This window comes from Haliaeetus albicilla, chromosome 10 (assembly GCF_947461875.1).
Source record: "Haliaeetus albicilla chromosome 10, bHalAlb1.1, whole genome shotgun sequence".
Classification (NCBI taxonomy): domain Eukaryota; kingdom Metazoa; phylum Chordata; class Aves; order Accipitriformes; family Accipitridae; genus Haliaeetus; species Haliaeetus albicilla.
Window position 1 is genome coordinate 26,778,266 of NC_091492.1, and position 20,957 is coordinate 26,799,222.

A 20,957-nucleotide genomic window follows, 5' to 3' on the forward strand; every position below is an offset into this window, starting at 1 on the left:
CCCGCCCAGCTTGTCCTTCCTCCTCTTCCTCCTGGTGAAGGTTCAGCACCTGGTTCACAAACCAGTTGGCCCGGTAGGAGGGAGGGAGTCCTGCCTCAAGGAGGGATGTGGGGAGAAGCCGGGGATGGGTGAGATGGCACCAGGCTTGCTGCCACCTAGAGCTGGGGATGGCCAATCCCCTCCTAGGGCCAATCCCCCTCTGAGGATGGGCACTTAGCCTGCACCCCTCAGGGCACTGCACCCCACCCTGGAGTCCTTTGCAGACACAAAGGGACCCCTGGGAGTCCAGCCCCATGCAAGTCTGATTGTCTCAGTTCTATGATTCTCAGGCATAACCCAAACCTGTTAAAAATCCACCAAATAAAGGGAAAGCCCCTCCATCCTCAGATCTGCCAAGTGTTTGTCTTGTCCTGCCTCCCATCCCTGAATGCTGTAATCGTGGGAGCAGTTCACCCACTGCAGCCCAGCAGAGTCAGAGAATGGGAACAGTCCAACTCTTTCAAATGCACTTCTTGGCCGGGATACAGCCCACAGCCTGGGTGCACACTGACCCCACAGCTCACAGGCAAAACCACCCAAGAGCACCAGATGCTGCTGTGGGGCATGAGTCAATCCAGGGGCAGGGAGCCTCCCTCCTCTCAGAGGTGTTTTTGCACCTTGGCTCCTGCTGAGCTCCTGCACCCTTTAATTCCTGTGAGGGCTGAGAGCTGCTCTCCTCATGCTCACCCATAGCGCAGTGTTTCCACATGAAACTGCTCGTAGAAATCCACTTTATTTGGTCAAAGACAAGTCAGTGATGGAGAACATGAAAACCTAGCACATCCCCAAGTGATGTGCTACCTCTGCAAACACCGAGCAGCCACAGACCACGCTTGCCTCACGGCTTCAAGCACCTGGATAGCACCTCCAAGCCAGCCCTGCAGAGCCAATGGCTGCAGTTAACCAAGAGCAAGGCTAGATCAGCCCTTTATGGGCTGACAGGACGCACCGAAGCTCAAGCAGCTGCTGCAGAGCGGCACCGGGTTTCCCTCTTGGACCAGCAGCCCTCACCAAGGCCAGCACAGGAGAAAGTGCCTGTTGGGGTCTGAGGAGTCTGTGAGCCCCAGCTGGGTTGAGGGGGGGGGCTGTTCTGGGATGTCCCCAGCACAGTGAGAAGCAGCAAGGCACCCTGCGCACTGGCAGGAGCAGTACCGGTCCCCCAGCCCTGTTCTCCAGCCCTGCTCCTGGGCTGGAGCCACCCAAGCAACACTGGAGTGCTCTGGAAGCAGCACAGGACAGGGCACAGCCAGTCCCAGCTGTTGCTTGGCTGCAGACATGACAACAGTGGTTTTATCCCTTAGGAGAAAGAGGATCTTTCTGCAGCTCAAGGCAACCCTGACCACCTTCCCCCAGTCGCTTCTCTTAGCTGGATGGATCAGGAAAAAACAGAGGAAGAAGTGTAATCAGATGCAGGATCCGGGCAGTAGGACGGAGTAGGACAGAGGGATACGTGATGTGGGCAACTGCTGCAAATGTTGCCCTGGTCCCCTCCGAGCCTGGACTGCAGGGGCAGAGGGGAGAACAGAGAGGAGATTGCAGGCATTAGAGCCCCTGCAGCAGCTGCCGACATTTTCTGGTGACAAGAAGGATCCTGGGGGGTCTCTCCAGGGACCATCCCACTCAGTTGATGGGCTCGTACTCAGAGTAGCGTTTCCTCTGGGCAAAGAGGACCACAGAGCTGCCCACCAGGAGCATCACCATGGGGGTGCCCAGTGCCACAGCCGTGATGGAGATGACGAGGGGGGAGAAGGTGTCCTTGGGGGGCTGCCCAAAGCCCAGCAGAGCAGACCTGCAGGAGGGAATGCGACAAATCAGCCATGGAGATGAGGATCAGCTGTGTCCCCACGGGTGGAATATCTGGGGCTTTCCACCCCAATAGGGTCAGATCGAGATTTCTTGTCAGGATCCCACATGGGGCAGGACAGGGTTTCCCAGAATGGGGGAGGGGTGAGGGAGTGCATCAATAAACTGCAAAACTCCTTGTTACAGGATCATAGGAAAACATAGACTTTTGAAAGGAGATAGTTATCAAACAGAAAAACCCTCTAACCCAGCAGTTCCCCAAACTGCAAGTTATTAGTGGCTGGGAGAGTATCATTTCATGCACAACAGACCCCACTCACCAGCTAAGGTAGTGCTTCTCCTGGTAAACCTTTCCATCCTCTCCCCCAAAAGAGATATTGATGGCACTGATGGTGTAGGTACTGCCTACACCCTCCCCAAAGTAGGCATGGACGATGCTGGACACAGGCAGGGTCCAGTTGGCTGCTTGCAGGCCGTGAGACCGGCACTGGATGCTGTCCTCACGCCTGGGGGTCTGGGAGCCGTAGGCTGTCGCCTTCCACTGCAGGAAGCTGAGCGTGGAGCTGTCATTTTGGGACTCGGCTACCAGGGAGAGCATCTGGTGGAGGGAGAGCAATAGGCAGTGAAGCGAGGGCAGGAGAGGGTCTTCATGCCAGGGTGAGCCATAGGTTGCCCAGGCTACTTGCCCCAGATCCCCCTCACCCTCATTCCTGCAGCAGGGGACATCCCCAAGTCCAGTGTTCACCCCACACTCACCTCAAAGATGGTGGGAGTGTACTCGTCGTCAATGGAGCGTGCCGAGCGCAACTTCTGCACCACCCCTATCTCCTCCACCGTGGCCACCTCCAGCACAAATTTGGAGCTGTTGCCCCGCAGAGCCACCCCAGCCAGGACAAACTCCACCTTAGAGCTGTTTCCTGTGTGCAGGAGGCTGGGCAGGGGCCCGTCGCGGCCACTGGCCTCGTAGGCTGTCACCTGCAGGAGACATAGGTCAGAAGAACAGCACGATCACCGGTTGGGACACCCAGGAGAAGGTGCTTTGGACATGATACTCACTGTGTTCCCCCTGTAGCATCCCAGTGCAGTATATACCCCCTCTCTGCCCCTGTGGACTTACCCGAAATGCCAGGCTGCCGTTGGAGAAGCTGCCACTGGGGTCAGTGGCCGGGATGCCTGTGAATTCAGCCGTCAGGGCCGTGTGGTTCAGGGTGTGATTGATGCTGTCCCAGGAAAAGTCGGACAGGTCGTACGTGGGGTAGAAGAGTTCTTCCAGTGTTTTGGCCTCACTGTATTCAAACACCTAGGGAAAAGGAAGGGGAGAGGGGCTGGGAGCCACTAGCAGGTGCTCTGGACACCACCGCTTTGCGCTATGGTCTATGGGCTGCCACGTGCCGGGCTGCCACTGCCACGGAGAGAGGAAGGAGACCAAAAAGGAGCTGCCTTGGCCCAACATCTCAAGGCACCATCACAGCTCAAGCTAGAGACAACCAGGGTAGCACACACAAGGGGCCATTGCACTGCAGGTGGGAAAGCTGCCAACTGACCTTCTCGGCCCCAAGCAACCCCCTGCACCCTAGGGCAGCTCCCCCAGAGCAGGGCCACCTTCCTCAGTGGTACCTTGGTGAAGACAACGGCAGTAGAGTAGACAACACTGCTGGGAGGGTCGATCCAGATGGCACCCGCAGGAGTAGGTGAGAGCAGCTGGGTCCAGTTGATACCCAGGGTGCTGCTCCTGCTCTCCGTAGCCACCAGCAGCACTGTGGGGGCCCCGATACTGCTCCAGATGTAGTGCAGGGTGTCACTAGGTCCCACCGCCCGCACGTGAAGCAGGTTGACAGAGGAGTTGTTCCAGCCAGGGTTGTACTGCATCGACACCTGCAGAGGAAGGTCTCAGGGGGACTCGGTCCTGCCCAGTGCAGAACAATTCCAAATGCACAGCTTCCTGGCAGCAGGCAGCCCCCAGATGAGGGCACGTGATCTGCCTCAGCTTCCCCGTGATCTTTGCAGGCGAGGAAGCCCTGCCATGGCCCAAGTGTTGCTAAACAAGCTCGGTCAGCATTTCACATCCTGTTTCGGAACAGCTTTCCGGCAGCTTCCCTGCCCACAGCCACGGTTCTCCCACTGGATCAGGACACAGTGGGGAGATGAGGGACGGAGGCGCGTGGCACCGGGATGTGTGGCAGCAGGACAGGGGTTGGCGGTACAGGGTCCCCAGGATGGAGGGAGGGGACAGGTTCCCTCCAGCTCCAGCCGAACCCCGGGGTGGGATTTGCTCGGCGCGGGGCATGGAGACCCGAGGAAGCCCCTTCTCCTCCCCAAACCCCACAGCCTTGGGCCACAGTATCGGCATCACCCGCGGTCGGGTCGGATCTCGGGGCGGGGGCTGCAGACAGGCCCCTACTCCGAGCAGGATCAGGCGTCCGAGGCTTCGGGGCGCTCTGCGGGGGAAGGGGGGGGGGGGGGGGTTACGCGGGGGTCTGGCCCGGTCCCCCACACGGGTCGCAAGCGGAAGCAGCGGGACGAGCCCCAGACCGGCGGCTGGAGACCACGGCGGCGCTCCGAGACCCGGCGCCCCCCGCCCCCCCGTCACCTCCCGGTCCCGCCGCCCCGCTCACCTGCCGGCGGCCGCCACCGGCCCCTCCCTGCCCGGTGCCCCCCCGTCCGCCCGCCAGCGCCAGCACCAGCAGCAGCAGCACCAGCGCGCTCGGGGCCATGTCGCGATTCCGCCCGCCCGTCCCCCCCCTCACGTGACCGCTCAGAGACCTCCCCCCGCCCCCTTAGAAGCGCCGCGCGGGAGTCTTAAAGGAGCCGCCGTCCTTCAGAGAGGTTCTGGGAGTGGGGAGGGGATGACGCCAGCGGCCGCGGAGCCGGGGGGGTGTCCCGCCCCCCCCCCCAACGGGCGGCCCCAGCCCCGCACCCTTAACCCGCCCAGAGCCCCCTGGCAGCACCCTCCCCCCTCCTTCCTAACCCACCTTAAATGCACAGACTGAAATGATGCGTTTTCTTTTTTGAGGCAAACGGTCTCAAAGTTTAATTAATCCAGAGACTTAAATTAAGCATCAGTATCTCCACCCAGAGCAGGGGCACTTAAATGACACGTCAGCCCTTTCCCCCACCTTCGTGGGCTTTTTTTCTCCCCCTCCCTCCCACAGACTTTAGACAAACTTTTCCCCAGCTCCGTCTCAGTGCAGGGTCACTTCATCCAGCTCTTCCATAGTTGGGGGTGCCTGGTTCTTCCCAGCAGTGCCTCGGCCCCTCTTATTCCTGGGCTGCCTCTGGTGCAGCAGGCTGCTTGCTTTGATCATCACCCTTCTTTTTGTGCCCCGAAACAATGTCATCGATACGGAGGAGGAGAACTGCAGTCTGGGGAGAAACCCCATACCCAGGTTTAGTCAGGAGCTGATCACAAAGAATAAAAGCCAATCTAGCCGGCTTTTACACCGTTAATTAAATTATTCTCTCAGCACAGCACGTGGCAACACAGCACAGCGGAAAGGACACAATGCCCGTCAAAGGCAGGATCAGTCCATGGCTCTGGCACCTGGCAGGGACACCCCGTGGAAAAGGGGACACCAATTATTTCTAGCTGTCTGATGAGAAAGGGACAGAGCATCCCTTCAAGAAACTGCCTTTGATCTAACACCAGTGAGCAAATGCTTAAAACGTGATCTTTTAACAAGGGGAGGGCAGCTTATGCAAGGCCACTCAGACAATCCAAAGGGCTGAAGCTCCCAGGGCCGCCAATTGGATTCCAACACATTGCTGGCACTGAACTTCCCACAGTCATGGCTCTGGCTGTCACTTGGAGCAGCCCATCCTTGTGAGGCTAACTAGTCTGCAGAGTTTGCAGAAAAAGGTGAGATGGAACACAACAAGTTTTAGCCACAGGATCAAAAATCAACCCCTCTGAAAGCCCAAGTATGGGCTCCCATGGGTGCTGCATCCCTTACCATCACACCTCCTGCGTTAGCAAGCTGAAACACCGGCACACACCACACTCAGTTTGCGCCGCTTACCCAAACATTCAAGTGCACAAGTAGTAACATTCCCCTCTCCCAAGAGATATGCTACAGAGGCTCTTAAATTTTCCCCCCTCTCTCCTTACCTCTACTGCTGTTTTATAGGTCTGCAATTTGACTGCTAAAGGCTCCCAGATCCCCAGGTCCTTCATATCAACTAAGGCTCCGGTCTCACCATTCACTCCCCATGTCTGGCTGCCTTCCTGAGTGTGTTTCGCCTGTAAGGAGAAAGACAGGTCACCACCAATGCAGTAAGACACAAAATTCACTTTCTGGAAATTCAGACTGACCATGGGCTCAGGAAAATAGTAAAAGGTCATTAGAATTTTTTTGATTTATACAAGAGCATGTTACTGAGCACCACCTGAAACCCATAATTATATCAGAAGTTATGACTTGGAGATATTCTCTCTCATGCCATCCAACCTAATCTCAAAGAAAGATTTTGATTTTGTTCACCCTCAGAGTTTTATTGTTTTGTTTTTAAACTCTGGTACCTCAAACATGCTATTGAATTCCATGTTCATGCTTTCAAATTTGGCATAAAACTTTGGTAAAAATGTCTGCAGCCCAGCTAATGCAAAAAACCCAACAACAGTCTTTCAATCACCTTGAACAGATCAGTTACTTCAACGCAGCTTTCCTTTAAAGCCTACCGCATCTCCTAAAAAGCTACGCCCTCAACGGCCTGACAAGCTGCCCCCGCAAGGGCACTGCTATGGAAGGACAAATGATCTCAGCGGTAGGACACAGCAGGAAAGGGCTGAATCTCTTCAGACGATCCCGTGCCACGTGCCTTACCCTGAGTGAGGTCAGCACACGGATGGTACTAGCGCCACAGTTCTGGATCAGCGTTCGGGGAATGACTTCCAGAGCCTGGGCTACTGCACGGTAGGGCCACTGCTCCACACCCGTCATGCCTTTGGACTTCTCTGTCAGCGCATGGGAAACGGCCATTTCGGTAGCTCCCCCTCCTGGCACCAGCTGTGGGTCGATGAGGACATTGCGACACACCTGCATGGCATCCTGAAGGTTGCGTTCTACCTCCTGCAACAGGCATGAAAGCACAGATTTATTGGTTGCAGGGAACTGTAGCACACCACCAGCTGAAAGCACAGCCCACAGTCTGCTGGGCTGGTTCCTCTGCGTTACACAAGTTTTGCCTTCACTGAACAGTACAGCCCACAAGATGGGAATTCTATGTCGCCCCAGAACCCAGAGGAAACTTGTGCTTGCTTCATTTGCACACAACAGCTGCTCAAAAGTAAGAAATGACTTACTGACACCAAGAAAGTGGCCAGGATGGGAGGGGATGCAGAACATGTAATAACTTACTGCTAGGATTTCCTTGCTGGCTCCACGCAGAACAATAGTGCAAGCCTTGGGGTCTCTGCAATCAGTGATGAAGGCAAAGTACTCATCTCCTATTTTTTTAACTTCAAAGAGCCTGGCTCCAGTTCCCACATCCTCCTCACGCAGCTCATCTGTGCGACTCACAATGCGAGCTCCGCAGGCCCTAGCACACAAACAACAGTCAAGTTAAATGCTCACAACTAAGAACTGGGGAGAAAGGGTGAGGTAAGAATGAAAACTCCATGCCATAGACAGCAAGAATGGGCTCCAGTGAAGAGACAGCATTTACCTGGCAATCCTGTTGTTGTCTGTCTTTCTTACTCTGCGGATCGCGGTGATGTTGGCTCTCATCAGGTAGTGTTGGGCCAAGTCTGAAATCAGGTTTGTGCAATTTTATTGATGAATCGGCAGGATCACGACAAACTTTGTGTCTTTAAAGTAAAAAGGGTTATGGAAAGAAAAACCTAAATGTAGCTTCTTAAACCAAGCTGCAAGGCAAAACTACAATGCAGCTTTCCAGTTTGCTAGACTCATCCGCACTTGTGTTTTGATATTGTTTCTGAATGCTGGAAAAGTAAAATATTATCCTAAGTGTCCATGTTCACAAGGCAACCTCAAGACCCAAATTCAATGCCTGCAATGTAGAACTATTTGCTAGGAAGCTAAAAACCAAACCAAAACCAGGGTCATGTTCAAAATCAGGTTGGGGGGTGGGGTTGTGTTTTGTTTTGGTTTTCTTTTTTAAAGTACCAAATGGTGCACTTAACATAGCATGAACCTTATAAGATGAATTCGACACAAAGAAGGATCACATGCGTTATTACCAGAAATTCCTTTTTCTGTGATGACCAGATCTGGCTTGACTCTCATCAGATCCTCGCAAATCTGCTGAATGTATTCTTCCTCCATCTGCAGGATACGGGCAAAGTCTTCCTCCCGTGTTATTTCAATATCAGTCTGTACAGAAAGAGGTGCAAGTATCTTACTGTATTTCTCCCAACCCTTCACTGAGTTAGACACAGATCCCCTGGCTTGAGTGATCTTAACTCCTCCAATGTTGCCTGGGGAAGAGTTGAGGAGAACTACACAATGAAAAATACCGATCAAATAAACTGTGACACTGTGTCAGTTTAACATTAGTGTTAATTAAAGCACGGAAATATTTCTTTGACTCTTGATCATCGCTTAAGATACACAAATCACTGTAGCTGCTTCAGTGAGTAAAAGCACTGTAGCCTCAGTTATATTTTTCTACCTTTTTCCCCAGTGTACTGACCCCACAGCAGAATTAGCTTATATATGCACAAGGTCTCTGAAAGGCAGAACACAAAGAAAGCCTTTTGCCACTCACACTTTTAACTATCTGTATTTGTTCACTTTACTAGTCTTAAATCAAAAGTTGCTGACATCTCTAACAGGACTTGCTTTACCTGGCTCTCTCCTTTTTTGTACTCTAGCGAACAATCCAGAAGGACAATGCGTGGATTCTTAATAAGGCGACGCATTCTGGGATGAGTTACATCTTTATTCACCATGATTCCCCGCAAAACACAGGAGTCTTCACTAAAACCACCTGGAATCTGACAGACACAAGAAAGGGGGAAAATGAGACAAGTCAGTCTGCTCTACAAAAACCTGTATATCTGTGCTCCTGAAACTATCCATCCCATGTACCGAAAAAGGAAAATTCTCCCAAGTAACCATGATGCATCCAGGTCACAATCTGTGTTAATTTTAAGAGCACTCTGACTTAGATTAAGCAAAAAGCCATGGAAGAACTTGAGAAACTGCTCACATCCTATTGCCTGGCAACATGTGTTTGGAAGATGGAAACCAAAACAACTTAAATGACCTTTTTGACAAACATTCTAAAAGAGTGGAAATAACTGCCCCGCTTTTCACTGTAAACCAGCAAGGCTAACAGCACTGACAAAAATATCTTCAAGGGTTATGTTGGTGGACTGCAGATCAGTAGCACAAAATTCTTCCCACTGCATCCTAGGAACAACTGGCTCAGAATGAGAAAGGGGCACGCAGATAAGAAATGGTTCAGGACATACTCACCTTTTCTACTTTTGCATATTTTTTAATATCAATTTCCTTTCTGCCATTTTCTTCAAACTCCACAGTCTTAACAGCATCAAGAGCAATGCTACAGGCCAAGTCAGACCAGCGGTTTATTGCCTTGGTATTTATAGCACTCTTTATTATTTTAAGCATCATCTCTTTGTTGTTCACGTCCACTGGAGTGCTGACACAAAGGAAAAACCAAACAGTAAACAGAGTAATACTCCAAGCTACAATCTATTCATAATCCCATTAAGTCCCTCTCCAATTACATTAAAGTTACATTTTACTAACATGATTCCCTGAAGAATCATCTTTAAGCAGTACAGAAACCCCATATCCCTTCTCTCCAACTCCCACCAGCTCATACTTACCCAATTTTCTTTAGAATACTGATCATGTCATCCAGAGCCTTACGATAAGCCCCAATGATCACAGTTGGGTGCATCTGCTGTTCAAGGAAGTGTTCAGCAACAGAGAGCATCTCTCCGGCTAAAAAAAACCCAACAAAACCAAACCATCAAAATTCCCCAGATAAGTTAGTAGAACAACCAACAGTCAAGACAGGAGAACAGCACACCAGACAAAAAGTATCTGCTGTCCACATAGAGAACTCTAACGGCATCTATACCTTACTTTATACTTAACTGTGCTTATCTGAGGGAAAGAACACAACTTTCCAAAACATGGAGCTGATCACCTAAGGTGATCTAATGAACCTAGCATTCTCTTTCGGGGGGGGGGGAGAAAAAAAAAAGGGTTGACTTTTAGGGTTGGTAAATAACAAGTATCTGTCTCATTAAGGCGTACTTACTGGGCTCTGATGAGCAAAAAGGGCGAACTTCAGCATTAACTCTTTATAAAAAGTATGTCTTATTCACTCTCCTTACCAAGGATAATTACAGATGTGGTCCCGTCTCCAACTTCTTCATCTTGAGTACGGCTAATCTCTATCATTGATTTTGCAGCTGGATGCTGGACCTGAATCTGTACAGGAGCAATGGGTATGTTTTTGGTCCAGAATACTAAAGCTGAAACTTCATTCATCACTCAATGGAACAAATACCAGACCTTTTAAACAATCAAAGGCATTCTGCCCAACTACAGCAAAGATTTTTCTTCCTTTTTGAGACTGAAAATAAGCCCTCACCTTTCACAATATTATGTCTCCCACGGTTTTTCAGGCATTACGATTTCTGTGATGTTATTTTAACAGCACTTGCACCAGGAAGACGACAATAATTTCTTAGTCTAATTATCTGGCATTGTAAAAGCAAGTATCTGCTCATAAGGTTTTGATGCAAGTGATTATAGCTACAATTACCATACAATTTACAGCAGTCTTGTAAAACCTCCATGAAAACTTACCACCCTGGGATCAAACCTACTCTTCTGAAGAGGTTTGCTGGAAATATTTAATCATATCCCCCCCTCCCCCCCCAGTAAGCACCCTTTTTGGTACTGCTGTTCAGTACTTGTTGGCTCTCAAGTCAAAAGATAACATAATAGTTCCATTGGCAGCTATGTAACTGTATCCTGGCAGATTCCGACTCACATGTTAAGCAAGACAATCCTTTAGGAGAAACTTACTTCTCTAAGAATAGCATTGCCATCATTGGTCATCACAATCCCACCCATGGGGTCCAAAAGCATCTGCAACCAAAGAGAAGCAATATTTGCACTGACCTATAATATGTGTAGCATTTCTAGTCAGTATGCAGCACAGGTATTTCAACAAAAGTTCTTACCTTCATCATAGCTCTTGGTCCTAAACACGTTCGGATAATGTCAGCAATAGTCTAGGAGGAACAAAAGAAATGAAGCAATACAGGAGGGCATCAGAAAGTCTGAAAAAACATAGTCTATATGAAATAAGCAGCCACTGCAAAATTTAAGTGACCCAATGACTCTTCAGTTGCTTAGATGCAGAAGTTAAGAATTGTGTGGGAATGAGAATACAGGGATTATAAGAGCACTGGCACGACACTCAATTATTATTTAAATCGGCTATCAAAATTTATACACTTTCAGATTTTGCAGGGAAAGAGGTTTTGGTGTTTTAAACCCCGCCATGTTCAGCTACATTGCACCCATTATTTTAACACCGAAAATTCACTTTCTATGCTGCTTCTACTCTGGATTTGTACAGACTAGAGAAAACATGTTTCAGATCCAGTTTTCCTCCTTAAATATATAAATACATATATATATATGCACACATACTATAAAAAAAAAAAAAAAAAATCAAAATGGCCTGACATGAGAATATGATACCTTAGCAGCAGTGATGTTTCCAGTCTGGACTTTTCTTCCAGACTCACGTTTCATATTCTGACCTAAAGTGCATAGAAAAAAATAAAATATTAAAGTACAAATATAACTTTAATCTGATCTTACTAGGAAGTCCAAGACTGAAAAAGTGATACTGACAATACATCAAAGACACCCTCTCAGTCACACACACTTGATATATGACCAGTTCTAAATTAAGAGTTTACAACATAAATATCACAGCCACTATTAAGAAAGCATATAAGAGTTTCGGTGAAAAACAACATTCCTCATTATAACAGAATTGATTAGCATCATAATTCAACTGAGACAAAACTGTGCAACCCTGAAGTATAACCTATTCCCCAAAGAAAATCAAACAGCAGTGACTCACTAGAATGCGCAAGATCCCACAAAGACTATGAACTGCTGCACAGTAGTTTTCAGTCAAAAAAAAGTTACAGATGCTCACGCACAGTAAGTGGAACGCTGGTTTAAAATTAAGTTTTGTACATCAATGTTGCTGGGCCTTTGGCACATTAGGGTGAGTAGCCATTGCTGTATCACAGGCTCACAACCGTGTTTGGGGACTAGCTGTCAAAAGGGTCTGCCCTAAAGAATATCTAGGCTTGGTGCTGCTTTTGTTTTATAGAAAGCTTAGACTGGATGGGCATCATTTACTTCAGGAGTGGATATTTGTGCATATTGATTTATAAGACAGAACAAAAGAAAGCTACAGTAAAAGCAGCACAAAGAATAAGGTAAGCAGACCTATAGCAAAGGGCCCCTGGGCTACAACAGCCTGCCTCTTAGGTTAATGGTTAACAGAGCAGATGGAGAGCTGAGGATGAGAAACCCACGCAGAACCTCCAGGTTCCCCCCAGGAAAGTCTCATATTGGGAGGCTGGTGAGAGAATCACAAAGTGCAAGGGGTTCAAAGGGGGCGGCACAAAGCAACATGCCGAGAAACACAGGAGGAGAAACACAGCTGAGAGAAGACGAGATCTGCCAGGAGAGGTTTAAGGAGGAGCGGGGGCTCCGCTACCCTGACATCTCTCTCGCAGGGAGCGAAGTGGGGCCGCAGGCGGCGGGGGGGGGAGGAGGCACGGCCCATCAGGACGGGGCAATGCCTGCGGAGAGCCTGCGGGGACTGAGGAGACACAGTGAAGGGGGGCGCTCAGGGCCGGGATCCAGCGGAGCGGAGGAGAGGCGGGGGGGGTGGTCCCGGCCGGACCGGGGGTCTGGGAGGCAGCGCCCGGCCGCGAGGGGGAACCAACATGGCGGCGAGGAAGATGACAAGCAAAGGGGGACCCCCTCCTCTGTCCTCCACTACCCCCCCACCTCCGGGAGCCCCCCGGGGGCGCCGGCGGCAACACTCACTGAGCACGAGGACAGGGCGCGGGCCCATCATTGCGGCGGCTCAAGCGCGGCGCCCGGCGCGGAACCTTCTGGAGACAGCGAAGGCGAGGCGCACACTCCGAGAACTGCCGCTTCACCCTGCCCCGCCTCCCGCCCCGCAATGACCAATCCCGCACCGCGCCGCCGACCCGCCGTCCAATAAGGAGGCGGTGCTCCTCCTCGTCCTCCGCCTCCCTGGCGCTCACAGCAGGTTCGGTTGAGAAGCGAGGCCCCAGCGCATGGGGCCGCGGCGCGTTGGGCGGGGCCGCGTGGGACTGCGCATGTGCCGGCTGCCGGCGCCGCGCGAATGGACGATGCCGGGGGGAATCACTGCACGTACCCAAAGGGGTCGGAGGAGCAAACGTTAGGCGGTCGCATGGGGGACACTCTCGTGCCGCGCTCCCCTTTGCATCTGGAAGGCGCCGTAGCCGGGATGCGGCGGCTCCACCGGTGAGCTGGGGGGCGGATCGCGTCTCCGAGATCCGTCTGTGGAAGGGAAGTCCTCAAAGCCCACCCCCCTTCCTGTCAGCGCCGTGGTCTCGCCCATCCCGCGCCGCCACCGCCTGCCGCGGGGCATGCTGGGAGGGGCAGTTCCTGAGGCCGCGGCCGACCCCCATCGCCTTCCCCAGCCGCTGCTCTGCCCCACCGCGGCCCCTTCGGCGTCTCAGAGGCAGAAGCGGAGCTGCCTGGTGGGACCTGAGACCCTCCCAGTGCCCCGGAGGCTTTCGTTTTCGCCTTAGAGTCCTCGGCCTCCAGCTGAGGCATCCCCACAGCAGCCATTTCTGTCACGGTGCACTTCGTCAGGCCCCTCCAATTGTTCAGTGTTAATTACAGGGAAAGAGGGTGCAAAACCAGTTCCGTTTGCCCTTTCACAGCCAGTGCGCCTAGAAAAGTTTTCAGCTTGTCTGATTTTTTTCCCCCTTGTTCTGCTCAATAACAAGGCTTTGTCTACTTCCCTCATAATTACTTGCTCTCTTCCAGCTCACATAGACCCCCCCAACTGTTAGCCAGGAAGAAAAACACATAGAAGTAGGTTGGATGCATTAACCTCTGATAACCAACTGCTACTTGAGTGTGGTGCTTTGCAGAGAAATTCAACCCTCTCCTTTGTAAAAAGCCCTAAGCTTCTTAGGCCAAGGACAGGTATTTTCTCAGCGTTCGTGTGATGGAGTCCTAGTCTATCCTGGCACTGCAGCAAACCCTGCCGAGGTGTGGGGGAGAGAAGCCCAGCCTGTGGTTACACTGCCTCAGTGTACATCAATTTAAGCTCTGTGATGCTTTCCGTAGTCCGCAGCTTGGATAAGCTCTGCGTGGGTCAGCAGGGAAAGAAGAAAGTGGGTGTATGGAGAGCTATTGGCAAAGATTGGGAGCAGGGAACTTTGATAAAAGAAAGAGTACGAGGTGGTACATGGAGCCAGCGGCTGGGACCCTGGAGAGGTGGATTCATGTGCTGTGTGGATGCCCCATCTCTGGAAGTGTTTCAGACCAGGTCAGATGAGTCTCTCAGCAGCCTGGTCTAATGGAAGGTGTCCCTGCCCATGGCAGGGGGGTTGGAACTAGATGATGTTTAAGGTCCCTTCCAACCCAAACCATTCTACAATTCTATGATCTGTGTGTGTGAGGAGGAATATGTGTACAGAGGTGTGGATTTGTGGTCCTTCTCCCACCAGAGTTCTGCAGGCAACTGCCTGAGAAACATGGAACAGGTGACCTCTCAAGGCTTCCTCCAGCACTGAAAATCGGGCCCTGTGGCTTTCTCTTTTGTTACTGGTTTTGCAACAGGGAGGTCAGGACATTTCCTAATCTGTCGGAAACAGAAGGGTGGAGCATCTCTGGTGTGGGGTTAGTTAAGCAGAGCGTCCCCGATACATGAAGGTATAGTTCTGGGGTCTGTGCACTAGGAGAGGCGTCCCACCTGACGTTTGAGGAATTTAACACTGATCCTCCTCCCTTCTATCCTCCTCTTCTCCCTCATCGCTTTACAGAGCCTCTATGCAGTTGGCAGGACTGGTGAGCTGGGTGGAGCTGCTGGCCCTCCTCCTCTTAGGTGTGCTGCTGCTGCTTGTTGAAGTGCTTTTCCGAGCCATGGTGGTCATTGGGCTTCTGCTCTACATGCTTGTCACTAACTGAAGACAAAGTGGGGAGGGCGCCTCTTTTTCCCCTTGTTCCCAGAGCTCTTGAAGAAGGCGACAAGAGGAGAATCACACCGACCTCAAGAACAGATGGAGAGAAACGTAAGCGGTAGCCAAAGGAAGAGGGGAGGTATGGCTGCCTTCTGGCTTCCTATGTTACATCCTTGCTTGGCAGCTTTGTTGTCTTCACTCCCAAAGCAGTAACTTCAGCAATGGGCCTCCAGCAAACCCAAATCACAGGTTCAGGCTGCTTGTCCCCTTCCCCCTAAGGGGAAGCCGAGTCCTGCCAAGGTGCATTCCTTCAGCCTGCACCTCCCAGGTGCAAGCCTGTCCTGCTGCGTATCAAAACCCCAGCGAGCCATGCCTGAGGCTCCAGGAGCTGCCCTGTGCGGGGCGGCTCCACTGCGGGGTCTGGGGTAGGGCAGGGGGCGGGGGGCAGCGCTCTGTTCTCCCCCGGAGGGTTTGGAAGCGGTATTTTTGGACTAAAAGCTGGTGTTCTGCAGACAAGTGCTTCAACCCTCTTCCCCCGGAGGGAAGCCCCAGAGCGACACGAGGCCGGGCAGCGGCCGGAGAGACGGGCTCTGCGCAGGCGCGGAGTCGTCGCCCCCCCCACTGGCGGGCGGGCTAAGACTACATTTCCCAGGCTGCCGCGGGCCGCCGCCGAGGCGCCATTTTCCGGTCTGCCGTGTTTCCGCTGCCTCTGCGCTGACACGGCCTTCCGCGGGGCAGGGACGGTGAGGGACCGGTGCTAGTTGTAGGGCGGGGGGCTTCGTGGGGAGGGACTGGGGGTCGGGGAGGAATCTGTGGAGGGAGGAGCTTGGTGGAGTGTCTCCTGATTTCTGGAGGCGGGGGGTCCTGGGAAGGGTCTGTGAGGGTGGCTTGGGCGTGGGTTTGAGGGGATGTGAGGGACCAGCCAGGGTCTTCTGCTGTCGTGTTGGTGTCTGGGTCTCCTGCAGGCAGCGGTCGGTGAAACTGGGCGGTTCTTTGGCATGGAGCAGTATCTCTGAGCTTACCTTTGGGTCTCTGGGCTGTGTGGGTGTGTAGGAGCAGCCTAGAGTGGAAATGCTGGAGTAAAGACTGTGGCAAGGGAGTATTGAGGAGAAGGAAAGGTCCTGGGGCATAGAGAGTGGAGGCTCTGGCATATGAGCAGTTTTTGCATTTAAAAGCACTAACAAGTTTCCTAATGGGTTGCATGTATAATGACGGTGTTTCCTTGTCCGCTCAGCAGGGCAGCTCCATAGGTGCTAGGCTCAGGGGAACTGGGACACGTGGCCTGAAGCAGGGACTTCTGGGGACCAAAAGGTCGCTGGAGGGAGTTGGTGGTACCTCAGTGGCTGGAAATAGGAAAGAATAACAAATGTTTGAAATGAGGAGCTAGTACTTTCTGATAAGAACAGAGGATTTGATGGGAAGAAGAGCTAACTCTGTTGTACAGCAATTAACTGGTAATTGCTGAAACTGGTGAAACTGTTAATTGCCAAAGCTTTTGTTCTGAAAGTTACTAGAAGAAGCTTTGTGGTCTGAGACCTTGTCAATTACTGAGTTGTGATAAAGGGGAGTGATACTTGTTGGGGTTTTGAAAAGGGAGAAAACCGTTGTCTTCCATGCCTGCTGATCTGGGACATTGCTGTGCCACTTCCTACATCCTTGTAGGAGAGTGTAGAGGTATTTCAGGGGCAGTTGCAGACTTGCGTGGAACCATGGTAATTTTCTGCCAGCTTGTGATAATCCTTTATCAGTATTGCTGTGAAGTATACAGGTGTTCATGTCTTACTACACATGAATGCCTGAACTGTCTTGTTTAGTTGTCCTGTTTGTGTTCTTTTTGTAATTAAATTATCAATTACATTCCATTTTCTTTTGCTTCTAGATGAAGCTCCTGGTTCTTGCTGTGTTTGCCCTGTTTTATGTGGCCCACTGTGAGGAAGGTGCTAGGCTCCTGGCCTCCAAATCTCTGTTAAACAGATATGCAGTGGAGGGTAAGGACTTGACTTTGCAGTACAACATCTACAATGTTGGCTCCAGGTGAGTCTTGTCCAGGCTTCTGATACTGACCAGGAGCAAATGTTATGTGTGTGCGTCTACAGGGTATGAGACTTATTTCTAGGCTCCATGATGTGCTCTTACCTTTGCTCCCCCTAACTCTGAGCTTACCAGCAGTGCTTGAAGGTTTGACCCTGCGATTTGCCTTTTTCTTCCTGTTCCATTGTCCCTGCTTTCATTGTTTCCTGATTTCACCTCGTGGCTGCTGTAGCTGTTGGTCCAACATGGTGTAGTTACTTTTGTGTCTTGTGACACTCTGCTCCCCATGCATGCAGCCTCCCTTTCTTGGCTTCTTGAGGTCTTTTTCATGTCTGGTTTCCTGTCTTTTTTGCAGTTTCTCTCAGCTTTGCCTTCCTCTTTCTGTGGTCTCCCTGCAATACACCTTGACTCTCCTCCCCATCTTCTATTGGTGACTATGTTTCAAATACCAGTTCTTCCAGCTGCTGAATTGCCAGTATGGAACTGTCATCCCTCTTTGGTGCAGTCCCCCGTGAGTAGAGTGACAAGTCTAAGATTCTCTTCTCGTCCCTTTCTTTGTTGCCTTTAGTGCTGCTTTAGATGTGGAGCTGTCAGATGATTCTTTCCCCCCAGAAGATTTTGGCATCGTCTCTGGGATGCTCAATGTCAAGTGGGACAGGATCGCTCCGTATCTTTTCATGTTTTGAAATTTCTCCCAACACTCCTTCTTACCCCAAGCATCCTGTAGCTCTCCTGTCTTCAGCTGTCACTGAAATTCCAGCATGCCAGACCCTGGGCAGGGTACTGAATGCAAACCTCTGGTCTCCTTGAAGGTGCTTTGTTTAAAAAAAAAAAAAAAAAAAAAAAAAAAAAAAAAAAGAAAAAGAAGTTCCTTGCAAACAGGGCCAGGTCCATGTGCAATTCATCTGCTGGGAAGGAGGAGCAGCTGGATCAGCCTTGGATGGGTCTGGATGTCTGTAACCACAGAGGACTCAGATCTGTCAGCAGGAGTGACTTTTCCACCTCATTCGAGGCTCCTTACCTATCTCCTCACTTTTCTTCCTCTGAATTGCAACTATTTTCCTTAATTTATGGCTCTCAGAGCAAGTAATGTGTCCCACACTGTGGTTCTGCGGCCTCTCAAAGCTGGTTACTTCAACTTCACCTCTGCTACCATCACGTACCTGGCACAGGAGGGTGGACAGGTTGTGGTGAGTTGACTGTTTATAGGATCCTTTCCCAAATTGGACAGCAGATGATGCACCTGACTGTGCTGTTTGAGCTGCTTGTTAGGGGATGATGCATGTCCCTGCACTCTTATACTGCACAGACTCTGTTGCAAGAAAGAAAGGTAGCAAATGCTATCTTTTCCCCCCTACCTTTTTCAGGTTGGTTTCACTAGTGCTCCTGGGCAGGGAGGAATCTTGGCTCAGCGTGAGTTTGACAGGAGGTTCTCCCCTCACTTTGTAAGTACCTTTCAACTGGTAATTGAAATTGCACTGCAGCAACTCTGCAACCCAGCACAGCGGCTTTTTGCCAGTTTGTGGTGTGTTTGGTTTGCACTACAGTCACCTAGAAGTGGTGTTGCAACATGGATTGCAATGAATCCGTATCAGTTGTCCAGAAGAGTATCACAGAAAAAGCAAAGAGTTTTATCCCAGCTACCCCTGTGAAGGAGCTGGCACTGTGGGATTTGAGCCAGAAGCTTTGAGAGTAGAAGACCTGATGGCTGTAAGACTCATCTGTACATGACTTGTTTTGACTTTTTTCTAACAATTTCTCCTTCTAGCTGGACTGGGCAGCTTTTGGTGTGATGACCCTGCCCTCCATTGGGATCCCACTGCTGCTGTGGTACTCAAGCAAGAGAAAGTATGACACCCCCAAAACCAAAAAGAACTGAGCAAAGTCAAATGCCACCAGCACCTCAGAGCTCAGGAAAGAACAAACATTAACGCACCCAGAACTGCAGGTGTGTTGGGATCAGCAACAGTCCCCCCTGCAAAGCGCTGCCTGGGCTGTGCTTCAGCCCTGTTGGCAAGAGGGAATCAAGTGCTTCAATGGCAGTGATGTGTTGTCTTCCACATTTTTAAAAAGAAATAAGCAAACAAAACAAAAAAAAAAAACCCCACCGAAAAAAATCCCCGACTCCCTTGTCTGCATATTTGGAGCAGAGACCCATCACTCCATTGCAGACATAGTGCCAGCACGTCTGTGATGATACGAATGTGTTAACATCCAGAGGAGTTTGCGGGGGGTGCAGCCCTGCAGTGTTTCTGACATCGGTGCTGCCTTTGGGGCTCCTTTGGGGCTCTGTTGAGCCAAATGGGTCTTTGCCTGCTGCAGTCTTCTCAAATGTATTAAATCTCAGGGCCCTCTCCTCCGAGTGCTGCCTGCCTTGCTGAAACATTTGTGGGAAGCAGCTCTACCTAGTGACAAAAACGTGTCTCCTTTTGAGAGATGCTTCTTAGAACTGCTGCTTTGCTAAGTGGGGCACGGGAGGTCCCTGTAGATGCTTGTTCTCTAGGAAGCCCCATTGCATTTTGCTGAGCAGTTAATTGCTGTGGTTTTGTTCTTTCTGGTTGCTCTGTTAAGGGTTGAGGTACTGAGGATTTTGTAATAAAATGAACACCATGAAAGAAGCCTGCCTTTCTTTTACCAAGAAGTCCTGGAGGCACCTGGCTGCCTTCAGAAGCAGCTAATGGACATACAGTCAGTAAAATAAATCACTATTGATAAAATAAATGGAAGAGGGAAAGAAGGGCCCAGAAGGCCTGGTCCCTTGCACCAGCTTTTCTGACAACTCCAAGCCCTAGTGTAAGATTTCTCTTCACAGCTGTAAGTAAATGTGGCTGCATGTTGAGCATTCATTTGTGCTTTTCCTACGGGAGAGGTGGTGGCACAGTGGGGGCCTGCAAGTGGTGAGAGGTGGTTGGTTTCTGCCCTGGGCTTTGGGCAGGGAGGCAGTGGCTGTTCATATGTGGCTGTGCTCCTGGGGCACTGTGTGGCTTGGTGTGGCCAGTTGCTGGAGGCCAGGTGCCCACCAAAGCCTCTCTATCACTCCCCCCACCTCAGCTGGACAGGGGAGAGAAAATATAACAAAAGGCTCATGGATCAAGATAAGAACGGGGAGAGATCATTCAATCAATTCCTGTCACGGGCAAAACAGGCTTGACTTAGGGAAAATTAACTTAATTTATTGCCAATCAAACCAGAGTAGGGTAATGAGAAATAAAACCAAATCTTAAAACACCTTCCCCCCCACCCCTCCCTTCTTCCCAGGCACAGCTTCACTCACGAATTCTCTATCTAACCCCCCCCGCCCCCAGCAGTGCATGGGTACAGGGAATGGGGGTTCGAGTCAGATCATCACATGTTGTCTCTGCTGCTCCTTCCTCCTCAGGGGCAGGACTCCTCACACTCTTCCCCTGCTCCAGTGTGGGGTCCCTTCCACAGCAGACAGTCCTCCACAAACTTTTCCACTGTGAGTCCTTCCCAAGGGCTGCAGTTCTTCATGAATTGCTCCAGCATGGGTCCCTTCCACAGGCTGCAGTCCTTCAGGAGCACACTGCTCCAGCGTGGGTCCCCTGCAGGGTCACAAGTCCTGCCAGCAAACCTGCTCCAGCGTGGGCTCCTCTCTCCACGGGGCCACAGGTCCTGCGAGGAGCCTGCTCCAGTGTAGGCTTCCCAAAGGGTCACAGCCTCTTTGGGGCATCCCCCTGCTCCGGCGTGGGGTCCTCCATGGGCTGCAGGTGGATATCTGCTCCAGCACCTGGAGCACCTCCTCCTCCTTCTTTACTGACCTGGGGGTCTGCAGGGCTGTTTCTCTCACATGTTCTCACTCCTCTCTACGGCTGCAGTTTCTGTGCCCACTGCA

At 51.2% G+C, this 20,957-nt stretch overlaps 3 protein-coding genes across 3 annotated transcripts; 1 reads left to right on the top strand and 2 right to left on the bottom strand.

Annotated features, from left to right (window-relative positions):
* Positions 1-753: 753 nt before the first annotated feature.
* On the bottom strand, positions 754-4,569 carry GLMP (glycosylated lysosomal membrane protein). Its single transcript, XM_069795637.1, has 6 exons — positions 4,458-4,569; positions 3,460-3,717; positions 2,960-3,142; positions 2,599-2,817; positions 2,163-2,440; positions 754-1,828 (listed from the first exon to the last, which is right to left on the bottom strand). The coding sequence occupies exons 1-6, from the start codon at positions 4,554-4,556 to the stop codon at positions 1,660-1,662; spliced, it is 1,206 nt and encodes a 401-aa protein (XP_069651738.1). The 5' UTR covers positions 4,557-4,569; the 3' UTR covers positions 754-1,659.
* A 272-nt stretch (positions 4,570-4,841) lies between these two features.
* On the bottom strand, positions 4,842-13,103 carry CCT3 (chaperonin containing TCP1 subunit 3). The gene is made up of 14 exons (XM_069795572.1): positions 12,933-13,103; positions 11,556-11,617; positions 11,030-11,080; positions 10,872-10,934; positions 10,172-10,268; positions 9,656-9,773; positions 9,279-9,465; positions 8,645-8,794; positions 8,039-8,171; positions 7,504-7,585; positions 7,197-7,377; positions 6,663-6,908; positions 5,948-6,079; positions 4,842-5,205 (listed from the first exon to the last, which is right to left on the bottom strand). Exons 1-14 carry the CDS (start codon positions 12,961-12,963, stop codon positions 5,101-5,103), a joined length of 1,638 nt encoding a protein of 545 aa, XP_069651673.1. The 5' UTR covers positions 12,964-13,103; the 3' UTR covers positions 4,842-5,100.
* Positions 13,104-15,684: 2,581 nt separating this feature from the next.
* Positions 15,685-19,722, top strand: SSR2 (signal sequence receptor subunit 2). The gene is made up of 6 exons (XM_069795681.1): positions 15,685-15,816; positions 16,953-17,107; positions 17,673-17,771; positions 18,186-18,294; positions 18,472-18,549; positions 18,873-19,722. The coding sequence occupies exons 2-6, from the start codon at positions 16,953-16,955 to the stop codon at positions 18,981-18,983; spliced, it is 552 nt and encodes a 183-aa protein (XP_069651782.1). The 5' UTR covers positions 15,685-15,816; the 3' UTR covers positions 18,984-19,722.
* The last annotated feature ends 1,235 nt before the right edge of the window (positions 19,723-20,957 follow it).

What these genes read in the sequence shown, in the direction of transcription:
- GLMP (XM_069795637.1), bottom strand. Translation starts at nt 4,556, where the DNA reads ATGGCCCCGAGCGCGCTGGTGCTGCTGCTGCTGGTGCTGGCGCTGGCG. An exon ending in CCGGTGGCGGCCGCCGGCAG is followed by an intron (nt 3,718 to 4,457) that starts GTGAGCGGGGCG and finishes CTTCCTCTGCAG; the next exon opens with GTGTCGATGCAGTACAACCC. An exon ending in ACACTCCCACCATCTTTGAG is followed by an intron (nt 2,441 to 2,598) that starts GTGAGTGTGGGG and finishes TCCCTCCACCAG; the next exon opens with ATGCTCTCCCTGGTAGCCGA.
- CCT3 (XM_069795572.1), bottom strand. Translation starts at nt 12,963, where the DNA reads ATGATGGGCCCGCGCCCTGTCCTCGTGCTCA. An exon ending in GACCAAGAGCTATGATGAAG is followed by an intron (nt 10,935 to 11,029) that starts GTAAGAACTTTT and finishes CTTTGGTTGCAG; the next exon opens with ATGCTTTTGGACCCCATGGG. An exon ending in CACATCTGTAATTATCCTTG is followed by an intron (nt 9,774 to 10,171) that starts GTAAGGAGAGTG and finishes GGTTTTTTTTAG; the next exon opens with CCGGAGAGATGCTCTCTGTT.
- SSR2 (XM_069795681.1), top strand. Translation starts at nt 16,953, where the DNA reads ATGAAGCTCCTGGTTCTTGCTGTGTTTGCCCTGTTTTATGTGGCCCAC. An exon ending in ATCTACAATGTTGGCTCCAG is followed by an intron (nt 17,108 to 17,672) that starts GTGAGTCTTGTC and finishes TGTTGCCTTTAG; the next exon opens with TGCTGCTTTAGATGTGGAGC. An exon ending in GGAGGTTCTCCCCTCACTTT is followed by an intron (nt 18,550 to 18,872) that starts GTAAGTACCTTT and finishes TTCTCCTTCTAG; the next exon opens with CTGGACTGGGCAGCTTTTGG.